A 15,319-nucleotide genomic window follows, 5' to 3' on the forward strand; every position below is an offset into this window, starting at 1 on the left:
CACTGAAAAAAATATAAGAATGTGACAACCCTAATACAGATTCACCCCATGTTATTACAGGACATATGAACTGCCGAACTTTCAAGTTCATTCGTTTTATTTACGTATTTATAAAATTAGACTTTAACAGGAATTGAGGTGAATGAAACACCATTTAAGGATGTTATGAACATCAATTTGAGAGTGACATTATGCAGTGTTGGACAATTTTAATATAAAAACAAGATATTTATCTCACTTTTCCTATATTAGAAACAGACATTTATTAGATACAAATTTTTTATTAAAAAAATCTTTCATAGACTAAACATGACGTAGCTGAAGCTGCCATAAAAACTATTGAAATAATTTTTAGCTTAAATCTGTCCGGGAACTTTTTTTATATATGTATTATTTGTTTCAGGCGTGTGCTCCGCGGTATGTCTCATTTGTGAATGCCAAGTTGAACCAGCGAGATCCCGTGGGATCGTGCTTCGTGGCCAAAACACCAGACGCTATTGATGTCAACGAATTCTCTCCATGTCGTAATTGTAAGTGCATTATCTAATGAAAATTACTTACAGTACTTGTAGTAAAGATAATCTCAAATTAAATAATTATATTTGTTTAGTGCCAGATATCCAAGTTCAGTATTATTGGAAAACCGAATAGTTAGTAGCTAAATATATTTACTAAAAATTTGCAACCATCATTCGTCAAGTAAATTAAATTATATGTATCCAACAACAACAAAACTAGTTACCGACTTAAAATGGCGGCATAATAAAAGCGCGCGAAATAGCCAATCACTTCCGCCGGTAATGGTAAATTAGGATTTGAAATTAGCGTGACGTTTATACAGTGCCACTTTTAATGCTACATATATGGCTAACAAAAGTGTTTATATTTTGTGTCTGTAACAATTTATTTATGTTATAATTTATCAGATATATTTATATTAAAAAAGCATTATGTAAACAGTTATTTGTTTTAAGTTATAAGTTAACTTATTTGTGCATTTATATTTAATATAATAAATTAAATATTATTATCTGCATTTAGTTATTATGATATTACCTACTCTGTTTAGGGTTCCGCACTCAGGATGACGGTGAGTATAAATGTAAAATTGATGTTAATGCACCAATCGCCAATTCAACATTCTTCGGGCTCATAACTTCAAGAGTTATATTTAAAATCTCAGATGTATTCGGTAAACATAAGATCATAACTAAGTTATTATAATTCAAGCCAAAGATAAAAACAATGACCTAATCGCTCATAGAGTATGCAACTATACGCGATTTTATTATCTCCGTTGCATCGTATTCTATTCTATGCTTCTATTTCGCAGGGCTTTGTTATGATCTCATGAAACCAATCTTCACGCTACGAATATTTAATGTTAACACCACACAACATTGTAAATAATAGAATATCATTGTCGTAGATCATTTTAATTTTTGGTCAATTTAAGGTCACCTGTTAAGGCAGGAGTGTTTTTATAAATAAATAAATCCAATGAAATGAAATCTGTTTAAACTATACAAATTGTATATGGAATAAAAATATGCCATTAAGTCTCTCTTTATACTCTACATTATTGTGTAAATGATATAATCCAACTCAATAAAAATGTAATCTGGAATAAACAATAATTTAAAAAAAATTGATATAACTATTGCATGTATGTATTTATGTATGTGTATCGTTATTTTAGCTTACGTATAGATGTATAATACACGCTTAAATGAAATTAACCATAGAATAGGATAGAATTCCTCCCTCGAAGTCGGTTATTATATATAATGTATTGCTTCATACAAAAAATAAGGCTAATAATTTAAGTGTATATTACTTACGTATTTAATTTTAACATATGATTTATAGATATTAATTAATGCAATCGGTTCTTGTAAAATAATCTGACGTTTCAATTAGACGTTTCTCCTTTTTTATGCCAGTGCCATATTTTTAATCTGTGTCAAAATCCGCAGCGAGCCATGGTCAACGGAAGACTGGAGTGTGCCAGGCCGGTTTTTCTGCGGCAGTATCAAAGGTAAGTTAATGTAAAAATAATAACAGTCATTTTCTTAATATGAAGGAGGTGGATCGAATATTAATCTTTTCATAAATTGTTATAAATTATAATATCAGTGGCTGATAACGTTATAATAATCGCTTTATGCATAGTTACATATATAAAATCCGATTAATATAAACCAAAGTAAAAAACAAAAATATTTACTAAAAAACGCTTGCTTCGAATTCTTTAAAGAATTGACCGTTTAAAATTTCTGTAACTTTTACCAACTCAGGATTCCGACATAAAAACCACACTAAATTACGATTAAGTACGATTTAAATCTGTTAACCTCATATAAAATCAGTGTAAAGCATGCGAAATATGTAAATGTGGGTCTTACAAAATTACTATCATTATCGACTTCGACACGCTCATTAGTAATACGTCCTGTTGTGACTGAAATTACCGCAAAATGAATTATACGTGCGAAATCGTTACGTACCGTTTGTCTTTTTGTCATTACGTTATTCAAACTTTCTTTTTTAATTCGATCAAAGGTATGCTACTGGAGTTTTCTTTATTTCGTTATTATAATCCAGTTTGCCATACCACATTAATTTTCATATACTATTTATATATTATTTGATTTTATCATAGTGTGAAGAGTTATATGTTTTATTATTACCATTGATTAAATGACGGATGGCCATGTTAATTATAATATAGTTTTAGCTGAAAACTAAAATTACTATTATTCTAAAATCCTAATATCTTATAAATAATATTTTTAGGTCGAAATCCAAAGATTTTACAGAAAAAAGTTTTACACGTCACCTTGAATTCGTGGATCCTATTTCGCGCCAAAAAAAACCTAGTTCACGTTAAGCGTGATTTTACAATCGTGGGAATAGCAGTGCTGTATTATCATAGCGATCGCATCTGCGCGCACGTGACGCGCATGCGCACTACGCTTATGAATTATTTAACTTTTATTGTTGTCAGCAAAAAGTTTACTATAATTTAGATGACTTTATAAACAGTAATATCAATTTTAAATCGTTTTCTACCATCCTTTATTAAATGCGTGCTTATTGATGAATTATAATATGTATTATAAAAAAAATATAGCAGACTGAAACGTGAAAACAAATTGATACATTATGACATACCTAATGATTTTGTTTGTTAATTTTTTTAATGCACGAGGAAGACCCGTTATGTTAAAACGAAACAGATTAGCAACATCACGCCAAGAACTAAGAGATACGTTATCTTTTCAAGAAACGTATTGCATACATTTTGGACTACCTGCTGAACTGTCTAGCTAAACGTGCCTTGTATATTGATGCTTGTTTAAACATTTTTAGATGTGGCTCTATTATACAAGTGTTATCTCGTCTGTATGCTTCGTTAAAATGACTTTTGAGACAATTTTTTAGACCAAAACAGTTTTATTATTCAACAAAAAATCAACAGTTTCATCGTTCTAATAGTATATTTACTTTCAAAGTTTCTGACTATATCAACTACTCGTAGTTGTACTGTTGAGGGTTGACATTGCAAATCGCGCCCTTAACATTTTACCAACCACATCATATAATTTTATTTCCTTGCCTTTTTCATATGCAAAACAAAATTCCCTGTCACTGCGATGTCTTAAACATTCTTTGTGATTTTACAAACATGGTTTCGGAACGCAGCCGTAAACGGGCGGCCATTTGCAGACAATGGCGTTGGCGGGAAAAGCGATACGCGCGCCATTTCGAAATTGAATCGACGACATTTAGGGATTTGTCGGAATAATTGTTGTGTTTATTTATCATATTCGATAAATAATATATACGAACACTGGTTTCGACGTAAAGCTGACATGATTTAACATACAATAACGAAAGGTTTTATGTGGTCAAAAATTATAATTTTTTAGTTCGATGGTCTATTGTGAATTGTGATGTCAGTATTACGACTCGCCACGAACTTATAAATAATAAACCAATCTACAATTGTGGTACAACAAGGATGGGTTAAGATATCAGATTCCTATTTCACATTTTTATTGCAAATATCCCAAAGAAGGAAACAATTATATTAAGTAGCATTAACGATTAGTAACTTTACCATGATTTGGATTGCACTCACTAGTGTCCTTACAGCATTATCTACAATATCACACTGATCTAATTAACATTTATGGTCTTTTTCACAACCGTATTGTAACAGAAAGTTCCTCTGCATATTTTTGTGACATAAAATTAACAAACATAGGTATTTCTCTGTCTATGCCTATGGATTAAGCATACTTACGACTCCCATTAGTTAAAGCTAATACGTGGTATATGAACCTTTACGTCCGTCGTTACTTAGCGTTTTTACTGGAACACTTCTTTGTTAAACCGATTACTAAACAAATTCAACTTAGGGTGCTACGTTCGTGCGTACATAGTCTTCAATAGTTACGCACTTAGAAGCAGTCTAGCAGTGTCACTATCCATGAGCAGCGATATCGCTTAACATACGCCTCTTCCCTCTTTGCCACATTTCGTTTTAATTGTAATAAGATTTCAAGTTTATCATTGGTTATTTATTTAAAATTTGATACAGAATCTTAAAAGACAGCGTATTCTTAAACATTGTTAACGTAAGTACTAGGGGTACGAGACTATATTCAACTATGTATATAATAAGTGACAACTGCTCGCTTAGCCCTAAAAAAAGAAATGAAGTCCCACATTAAACAAGTAGAATAAACGCTTCGAGCGCGTAGTGAGCTTGCGGTCATGCTGTTTAAATGTTAATATGCAGCCGAGAGCATTTCCTAGAGAAAATTAGCATGAAATGAATGGGTTATAGGTGCGTTATGGGGATTTAAACGGCCTCATTTTATCACCTCTAATAGAATATACAATTATTCACGTTAAACTGTAGCCAGTATTACATATTTTATTTGTGGTACGTGCTTAGCCAATGGCACTATTGTCTTCAATTACCAGTAAAGGAGATTTTGTTACGAACGTTGGCATTTTAAAGGCAACGTATTTACAAAAAAGATTCAGCAAGTTTCGGTTAGATGAACACGTTTTAATATTTTCAGTTTGTTCTTGTATTTTATGACACTTTTGTTATTTGCCTTTTGGCTTTTGGTAAGTCAAGGAAATTAACGCACTCGTTTGCCATATTTGAGTATGGTAACTGATAGTCACTCGTAATAAATAAAACTAAAAAAAACTATATAGAAGTATTTTTATTTACGTGATTCATTACTAAACTAAATTCAATCTATCTCAAATAGCTTTTTTTTAAACTTAATTAGTGATACTTGCCTACAACAAATGTAAATACATAATTTAATATAGGAGATATATTTTAAAATCTTGTGAGAAACAAAACAGTCATGTCTGTACTGATAACATGAAACATGTGTGCATCGATTTGTCACTTGCCACTCGAGATTATATTTATTGATGTGATTTTGAGATGGACCATACCCGTCTGGAATGACCAATTACCTTTTTGCTTTCATAAATTCTACAAAATTCAGTTTTGTTTTAAATGGTTTCGTTCTGTAAAATTTATCTATCATTCTTAGTGCCATAATCAATTCTCAATTGACGATATCGGAATCAATTAAAAGCCCGTATCAATAAATATAAAATAAACACTTTGTAATTCATAACTTTATTGTTGTATATAAAATACAATATTCGCATCTAAGAAGAGAAGCCATGAGTAGCATGGGCGCCTGGACCAATAAAATATGCGCGCGCGCCGTCAGCCATGCCATATAAAGACAAGCGACTGCGCTGCCGGCTTTGCGGCGGCGCCTATGCTTCAGCATGTCAAAACGATCATGACATAAAAATACTTATCCTTTGCCTGTTTTGGACCTTCACGATTTATAGCTATAGCATAATTTCTCAAGATTATTCTCTAGGCGCATAAGTTCTAGCTAAGTATTCAATGTATTGAATTAATCAGGAATAGCCCTAATTATTTTTCGATGTCTCTTAGTATAATAAATATAATATGATACAGTTCACATTACATACCTATTATAATTTCTTTCTTACAAAATTTGTTTCAAACCTTCTACGCGTTCTGCCACTCTATTATCATTAGATAAGGCATTAGGCTATCTAAACCCTGAGTCATGCCTTCAAACCTGGCCTACTGTATTTTTTATAGTATGCGCAAGTACTTGATCACAGAAGTATATATATAAGGCGGTTATAAGGCATCCACCACGTCTTAGAAGCTATTGCGTAAGCCTACAAATTTTGTTTTCATTTATTAAAAAAAATACCGAAATTTGTTTTACGTGTGGACCACCAACTGATCGCAATTTTTCTGTCCACCGAAGCGTAGACATTCATTACAATTATGTTAAACTTAAAAACAAAATTAACTACTTGTATTTATTACTAATTAAAAACAAAATATTAAAAGAAGGCCTGAACGTGCCTGATAGAATCATCAATAAATCAATCTCCATCAATCTCCTCCAATCCCCTATGAGGGGGTTACTGAACGCAATATGTGTTCTGCTTTTATAAAAAAAATTATAGTATTATTGTCAAAAGTAGCATAACTGTTGCTTCGTGTCGGCTCTCTTAAGAAAATTAGATAACATTATCTTTTCACATTATAACACCGAAAAGTAAAATTAAAGTCACTTGTAGGTCACCGATATCGAAACACTTTTCGGAGATCGTAAATAATAATAGTAATTTCGGTCCATTTCCTCCAATGCATTATATGATAAGTGCATCTTCACACATAAACCAATGCACTTATCTGGCACTCTACGGTGTGTATGTTAACGGGAGATAGCGTAAGTGCTACCATAAAATAGTACTGATACTTGAACAATTCACATTATCCTGACTGTACGATAGTTTGGATCGTCTTCCGATTGTCTAGAGTAGGCAACTATATTTTTTTTAATTCTTCCATGTCCCAATTGCTTTTCTCTTCATTTACCCACTTTTTTCCTGAGTTATATGTTCAACAAATCTTTGACACAAAACAATTTAGTCTATTAGAAAGATATAATTTAAGATCAATGAAAAGACTATTTAATGAGCTTTTTGAAATTTTCAGGATGGGCAAAGACTCTTTATGGGTGCGCCTGGCAGTTTCTACTGGCAAGGTAATATATAATAAATTGAATAGTATATATTTTTATGTATTATTTTATTAGATTATGAAACAAAAATTTTATAATTATATATAAATTGTAAAAATTTTGGTTCATTCAAGACGCAAACCCCGTAGTTATATATGATTCTGAATATTAATAAAAATCCACAGGACGAACAATATCCATTGATCCTAGCGCAAGATTCAACTACTATATGCCGAAGGAAGGTAAAAATATCGACAGTGACCTCGTAACATTTAACCGAATAACACAGCGACGGCTTACCAACGCATAATCCAAAAAATAAACCCAATTCATTATACTTTATTTTAATTGATTATAGAATTTTTAATTTATTATCAAAAATCTTGTCAAAAGCCAAACAGTTCAAACTTTATTTGAAACTGGCATAAAGTTAAAACTGTTGACATTAAAAAAACCGCTCAAAAGTTCTATGTAATTAAAATAAAGTAATATATTCATGCAGCTGTCAAACCATTAAGGAATTGCAATGGTGCAGGCAACGTGAATAGCTTCATTGGCTTTTCATGTCACATCGTTGGATCCACGTCCCTTAGTGCACGAGTTAGTTATAACTCGTAGTTTGTCTCTTAGTGAAGTGCTAACTTTCTTGTCTTCTTAGATCCTGCGGGTGTTCCTAAAACTTCCATCGTTAGCTGTTTCGAAAATAAGATTCCGATTATTTGGTTAAAGGATTTTATGTTCTATAGTTAAAATTTATAAACACACGCCCCTATTATGTTACCCCATGTAATAGATTTTAACAGATCCCAATAATTTTAGGAGAGTAGACAGTAGACCTTTAAAATGGGTTAAAGAGGATTAATTAATGCTTCGAAAATACCCATTGCTTCAAAACTAATTTATGATGGAATCGTTCCTCTCCCATTGGCTTTTAAATTAATTGGTCGCTACGATTTGGTGGTTAACAACATTAAAATTATGGTTATTAAACTTTTAAGGTGTGAACCCTAATCTGATTTTAATTAATGTATTTTTAACGGTTTATTTTTGTTCGATAGATTTGTCGGATCATTTGTTAAAATTCATCTGCTTATTTTCGAGCTATTCAATCGTCAATCATCGCCATTTTGATATAAGCCTGGTATAATAATTCTGCTATCATGTCTAGTACTTTACATGAATTGCGAACATTGCTGCTGTGATTATGGTGTCGACTAACCTTTATAAATTCAATCAAAAACATGCTTGGAAAACGCCTGAGAAGAAAACACTTGTTAATTTGTTAATTCAAGGTTAATATCTGTTATAGGACAACTGAAAGTGCAAACGTTGAACCAGAGGCCGGTTTTGATTTCAACGCCAGAAGCTAGCCCCAAGTATGATGACTCCTACATGGGTTACTCGGTCACTGTGGGTGATTTCGCTGGTCAAGGAATCCAGGGTGTTGCTGTTGGAGTACCACGAGGTTCGGAGTTGAGGGGATTGGTAAGTATTGTGATGAGCAAGAGTTTCGTAGATTAAAATGTAAAGTTTCATATTATTGTACAATCTTTGCAGTTAAATTTATGACCGTAAGAGTCGTCGGGAGTACCTCGTATTTTCGATGTTCAAAATCTAGTCAATCACATATCAAATTATTTTTTCATGAAAGATAAGAAAAACCTTGATTCACTGATTAAAAGAAAAACTTAATTTACAAAAACTGATGTTAGTTCTGTAAGTCTTACTTCTTCGGTCTTAAATTAAACATATTAATATTGCTTAAAAAACAGGTTTTTCATCGAGTTGTCCTTTGAAATAGGGCTCTTCTAGTACCTTCTATCTTGATATTTGCGATCACATTGTTGAATCATCGTCCTATCTCTTTAGTTGCTTTCCCTTCATCTCTTTTCTAGATACGAAAAATAACTATGAAATACGAATAGTATCAGTAGAATGTCTCGCAATGAAACACTTAATATGATAACTATTACTTAAAAATACAATTGCCTTCATAGGTTGTGCTTTATACATGGGAACTCCAAAACATCAAGAACATAAGTGGCTCCCAAATCGGAGCCTACTTTGGGTACAGTCTCGCCAGTGGTGATATCGATGGTGATGGGGCAGATGACATCATAGTTGGAGCTCCCATGTTCACCAAGCCTAGAAGTGGGGGTTATGAGCATGGACGAGTGTATGTCATCTACCAGGGAAAGAACAGAGTAAGTATTCTGTATGAAGTAATATGATCTAGTTAATTCTAGATTTTCCGTTTAGTATAAGGTACAGTACCTTTAACGAATATTAAATTTCAGTCGTTCTCCAAGAATCACGCCAGAACTGGTGAGGTATCCCGCGGAAGGTTCGGTTTAGCTGTTACTTCTCTTGGTGACATCAATTATGACGGCTTTGGAGGTAAGCGCATTAAATGTATTTTAATATTAATAGAAATAGAGACACCCGATGAGAAGGGAGGAAGACAATATTCGTACCACGCTGGAACCATGGGCAACAGGCGTAAGAGGAAGTATTGGAAACAGTTGGACCTTCCTCTATGCATTATATATGCATTAAGAAAGACCTTGTTCATCTTAAGAAGTATAAATCTTCTATAAGTGTTTTTCTAATTTAACTCCGTTGAATCGATTTTGATGATTTTTTTGTATTCTAGACGAGTAGAAAACATCTTTCAAAGTAATAATAAGTGTAATTCTAAAATAAAAACAGTCTTATTTATTCCTTACGTGGATTTGTGCGTCGGTCTATAAAAATTAAGATCGAAGAAGATAATAGGTAGAATTGATAAAAAAATACTCTTTATTAAGAAAAAAATATCAATAAAGTTAAATAGCACACCACCGATAGGAGGTTGTAGCGCCATCTATACGGAATGAAATAAACCGGAGGTATCAATTCACCGCGTATTTATTTTTGTATGTTCAAACATAACTCCTGTCCGTGGTGTGAACTGGCACCGCCTTATAATTATAATACAACAAACAAGATATACTTTTTGTATTTTAAGGGCATTTTAAATTTTCTCAAGGCATTTTAAATTTACTTTGTTTATTACGAAACTAATATGCCAAAATCATTACAGATATAGCCGTAGGCGCACCATACGGTGGTGAAAACGGCCGTGGCGTTGTCTTCATCTACCATGGCAGTGAACTCGGTATTGGAGAGAAGCACTCGCAGGCCATCACAGCTGAGGAGATCAGCCCCAGTCTTTCCACGTTTGGATTCTCATTGTCAGGGGGAGTGGATTTGGATAATAACAATTACACTGACCTGGCCGTGGGCGCATATAAGTCAGATAGTGTTGTATTCTTAAAGTAAGTTGAAAAACTTAATTAATAAAAATCTTCCATATTATTAAATAAACTGTTCCTAAAGCTTTGCTCGGAAAATAGACTATTAAAATCAATAAAATAATTTGTTCGACTTTTTATATTTTATATGATTATTTATAGATCTCGTCCAGTGGTGAAAGTAATGGCTGACGTCAAATTCATGGGAGACAGCAAATTAATCTCTCTTACTGACAAGAGATGTCGCCTCTCCAATGGCACCGAAGTTGCGTGTGCGCAACTTATGTTCTGTCTAACTTATGACGGCGTCAACGTTGATCAGCAAATAAGTAAGTACTATTAAGTATCAAAACCTATTAAAAGAACAATAAATTATGATATTATAAATTTCTTGGCTCCTTATATGAAAAACCTAATTGACGTCATTTAAAGACGACACCTATATTTATAATTTTTGCACAAGAATAAAGTAATATTAATATCTCACAATTCTAAAATAAAAGAAAAACATTGTGCAATGGGCAGCCTTATCGCTACTAAGCGATCTTCCAAGCAACCCTATATAATTATTATTAAATACATTATTATAATAGTGTGCTGGAAATAAACTAGACATAGTATTTCTGTCCACCATACATATGCAATACTAAGACCATATCACAAAGAAATATTATTATTATATTTCGATACTATATTCCATTCCTAAATAATATGGTACAGAAGTAAAAGGGCCTATCACCACTATAAATATACATTGCCAAATACTACTGAAGGTACGTTCTTTAAATCCTACGTCAAAAAATACTTCTCTTTTTCAAGCGGAAGGATACATTTGTTACTTCGGTGAGTTTTAGACGTTATTAGGAGCGTCATAAATGTGCTTTAATTGTGTAGTGTATAGGAACATCTGTAGATTTTTTATGAGTTTGTCAATCCACTCCGTCTGCCTTAAGTAATCGTAAATAGATGTCACATATTTTTAATCTAGGATTTCTATTGTTTAAATATGAATACTAAAAAAATCTTGAAACTCCTTATAAAGGAACGAGTTATCCATCTTAAATTTCCTAATCAACTCACACCAGATGGACCAAAACTACCCCTTAGGCCTTGCATTCTTATAAGTTGTAGTTTCTTTAGATGTCAAGCAATGATTTGTAAATATCATCACCATAAAAATGTCATTATATACTTAAAGTGTTTAGAGAGTGATCTAAGCGTTTTTGGGTTTCCATTTTATAGTAATATAAAATATAAATATCATTTATTCATATAGATAACTTATAATATATAAAGTATTACGTTAGCAAATTTACTGCAATTCCCCACCACCTCTTCCTCTTGTAAGTAAAAATAAGAAAGCTCTCAAAAATAATAATGAATTAATTTTTCTTAGAATCCTCGAAAATTAATATCGTTTTCAAGCATAGACAACATATGGGTAATATGTGTAAAAAAGTTAATAATTACAGTTGACGTTATCACCAAATAAGGAAATCAAAGCCCCCCCCCCCCAATCCCCCACATGCTTACGTAATACTTTAACGGGCTGAAATGTATATGAATTAATTATAAATAACCAGTACTAGAACCATTTTAGATCTGGTCTTTAGGTATCTGTGTCTGTTTGGTGATCATTTGTTTTGCCTAATAGACAAGTTTTACCTTTGAAACTGGCATAAAGGTATAATTATTACACACGCCGCTTTTTGACTCAAAGGCATTCCGATTTCCATACGGTGTTTTCCTTCACCGTATGAGCCAGTGTTAAACGCAAGTACACAGAATTACTCTATCTGCTCAGTCGCTAATAGGCCAACATTGTTTCGTATGAACGTCATTAGAAAAACTATTTTTAAATCTACGGTGTAGAGCGGAAAACCATCACTCTCTTAAATAGCAAAGGTTTCTTTAATAGGATATTTTGCATAAGACCTTACATAAATGTTTTATTCCAGACTTCGAAGTAACGTTAGATCTAGACTCCCGCCAAAAGACCAGCAAGCGACTATTCTTGATGGAGAGCAGACAAACCGTGTACAAGACTCACATTCTTCTTACTCAGGGGCAGCAAGAGTGTAAGGAGGTTATGGTGTACCTTGATGTAAGCAAATAATATTATAAATATCCTTTCGTAGATTAAATATAGAGCTGTTTTCATTTCAGCTAAATTATTGTTACCCATAATTCTTGTTATTAAAATTAACGGGTTTTTAACGAAACTTTTAAACTTTTTTTTTTCAATTTCAATATTGTGTTTAAAATTTAAAATCAAAAGGTTGGTTTCGGTTTGGTTAAAAGTCTTCATCTTAAGCAGTCGATTTTAAAGTATTCAATGCATTGAATAAAAAGAAGGAAGATAACACAAATTTGCCAATGCCTCAATATTGAATTATGTTGAAATATATTTTAGGAGGAAGTCCGCGACAAGCTCACCCCAATAGAAGTAAAACTAAGCTATGAGCTGGTCAATCAGCCATCAGGTAACGTGGTGCCTCCAGTCCTTGACCACACTAAGAGCATAGAACACACTGATTCACTCAATATTCAGAAGAACTGTGGACCCGATAACGTGTGTATACCCGACCTTAGGATGTATGTCACAACGTAAGTTGATTTCGAAATATATATTAAATAATAAAAATACTAATTTAATAATTTTAACAAACTTTTACTTATGTTTAAAAAGCTCAGAACATAAGTAATCTCCAAGTTCACTTATAACGATTAAAAAAATAATTAGTATTTCAAATATATAAAAACATTTTCAGGCCAATAGTGAACTACGTGTTAGGGTCAGGCGAGGATGTCCACATCGATGTGAAGGTAGAGAACGGTGCTGAAGATGCCTTTGAAGCTGCATACTTTCTGAAGGTGCCCGCTGGAGTCACTTACTCTAGGATGGAACGACTTGACAAAGACCTGTATGTATTGCCAATATTAATATTGCTTTATTTTTTTAAACAAAGGATTTAACTACAATGATTATTAAAAAAAAATTAGTGGCGCTACAACCTCTACAGGTCTAGGCCTCAGATTTCTAAATCTGTTTCATGATCATTATTAAATCTAATAGGCAAGTAGGTGATCAGCCTCCAGTGTCTGGCACACGTCGTCGACTTTTTGAGTCTAAGACATGTCGGGCAAATGTTAAATACGCACATAGAAAGAAATTCCATGGTGCACAGCCCGGGTTCGAACCTACGACCTCAGGTATGAGAGTCACACGCTGAAGCCTCTAGGCCAACACTGCTTTTTAAAGAGACGATTATTAAAGAGGTTGAAAAAAAATCTTGAAATCCACACTATAAGCTGCGGACGAAAGTCATTCATAAAACTTTGTTAAAAACAATTGCAGACCTCGAAACATCAAATCGTAAATCTATTTAAAATGTAGTACTCAAATAATAATAAACAATTTTAACTTGTGATTTTAAACCCGGTTCTATTTTCATAAATAAGTTTCCATACAACGCAAACGTTCAATATTAATGCTACTTTTACATATCTAGATTAAAAACACTTTTCCTCATAACTGTTAGAAGTGCAAAAGTTTTACTCTACAGAATAGCGGGAGTGTCGTTTGTGAAAAGTAATTCTCCTAATTATTTTTTATATTTATAGTTCTGACGCACCACCAATATATTGTTCTATGAAGAAGAAGGGCAATGATGGAAACAGTACCCTCAAATGTGATTTGGGCAACCCTATGGCCACTGGACAAAGCGTAAGTTTTGTGATTGTTAGTTTAAATATAGCTTATAATAAAATATTAAATATGTGTTCCAAATGCATTGCGTTAAAACTGGCATAACCAAACAAAAAATTACTTCACTTCAATCCGACTTCGGGTTCAAGAAAAGAGAGTATATATATATATATATCAAAATATACTGTAGGAATTCATCACTCTTAATTTCTTTGTATATAAAGTTATTGACTTTATACGAATAAAACTAGACCTACCGTTTGCAAATAAACTCTATTTTACCTGCAGGTAAACTTCCGAGTGATTCTCGAAGTGGACTCCCGCGTGACAACCCTCAACTTTGACATGGAGACCAACTCTACTAACCCGGAACAAGGCACGCAGTATGACAACGTGCGACATCTACCGATTGGAGTCGTAGTCAAGGCTGCCCTTTCTATTATTGGGTATGTATTTTATTTCTATTTATATATAAATTAATATTAAAAAATGTGTTTATTCAATTTAAGTACATTTGCATTAATATTTGTAAGATTTGAGGATCCTTTTAGTAAAAAATAAAAATATATTATTTTAGTTTTAATTTAAAAAAAAACAAACGTTTAATAACTTTCGACAATTTGGTTGAACATTTTGTTTTTTTAATTTATGAAAATGTATGATTCCTCACATTAAACAAATTATATAATGCTTGCAGCACATCAGACCCTCCAGAATTACACTACAACGCATCGCTATATGAATCGCAAAACTTGAAGGATGATACGAAGTTGGGACCGCAAGTTATTCACAAGTACAATATCAAGAACGAGGGACCTTTCACAGTGGATGAGGCGGAATTATACATTATGTGGCCCTACCAGACCCTAACTGGTAAGTATTTTTACTTCTATTTTTTATAAATTTATATATACATCCTGTATTCTAACCATTCTAACTATACCCATAGCATGAATGGTAGTTACGTATTATAACGATAGATATATAGTTAACTTATCAGCGCTCCGTGGACGCATTTGGAACTAAACGGGAGCCCAAATACAAATAGATTACGTGTATTAAATTTTTTAACTTAAAATATGTAATAATTGACAAAACTATAGTTTTTAAGTCCTAAATATGGTTTGTTTGGACTGTATGTTTGTGTGAATAATATTTCTTGATGATTCTTTCAATATCATCAAAGTCTA

General features: G+C 32.7%; 1 protein-coding gene across 4 annotated transcripts in view; it reads left to right on the forward strand.

Annotated features, from left to right (window-relative positions):
• LOC110997394 (integrin alpha-PS2) overlaps positions 1 to 15,319 on the forward strand; it is an 83,493-nt gene that overhangs the window by 61,091 nt on the left and 7,083 nt on the right. Inside the window, exons 4-19 of one of the 4 annotated variants that reach the window (XM_022265536.2) lie at positions 404 to 530; positions 1,070 to 1,090; positions 1,977 to 2,038; positions 7,103 to 7,151; positions 7,313 to 7,369; positions 8,437 to 8,612; positions 9,125 to 9,331; positions 9,425 to 9,524; positions 10,210 to 10,444; positions 10,583 to 10,749; positions 12,379 to 12,524; positions 12,834 to 13,027; positions 13,192 to 13,344; positions 14,045 to 14,147; positions 14,418 to 14,575; positions 14,827 to 15,002. In XM_022265536.2, coding sequence (XP_022121228.2) covers positions 404 to 530; positions 1,070 to 1,090; positions 1,977 to 2,038; positions 7,103 to 7,151; positions 7,313 to 7,369; positions 8,437 to 8,612; positions 9,125 to 9,331; positions 9,425 to 9,524; positions 10,210 to 10,444; positions 10,583 to 10,749; positions 12,379 to 12,524; positions 12,834 to 13,027; positions 13,192 to 13,344; positions 14,045 to 14,147; positions 14,418 to 14,575; positions 14,827 to 15,002 — 2,131 coding nt within the window. The remainder of the gene's footprint in view (positions 1 to 403; positions 531 to 1,069; positions 1,091 to 1,976; positions 2,039 to 7,102; positions 7,152 to 7,312; positions 7,370 to 8,436; positions 8,613 to 9,124; positions 9,332 to 9,424; positions 9,525 to 10,209; positions 10,445 to 10,582; positions 10,750 to 12,378; positions 12,525 to 12,833; positions 13,028 to 13,191; positions 13,345 to 14,044; positions 14,148 to 14,417; positions 14,576 to 14,826; positions 15,003 to 15,319) is intronic. The other 3 variants (XM_022265538.2, XM_022265537.2, XM_022265539.2) reach the window with 3 other exon arrangements.

Source organism: Pieris rapae, chromosome 11 (genome assembly GCF_905147795.1).
Source record: "Pieris rapae chromosome 11, ilPieRapa1.1, whole genome shotgun sequence".
Lineage (NCBI taxonomy): Eukaryota > Metazoa > Arthropoda > Insecta > Lepidoptera > Pieridae > Pieris > Pieris rapae.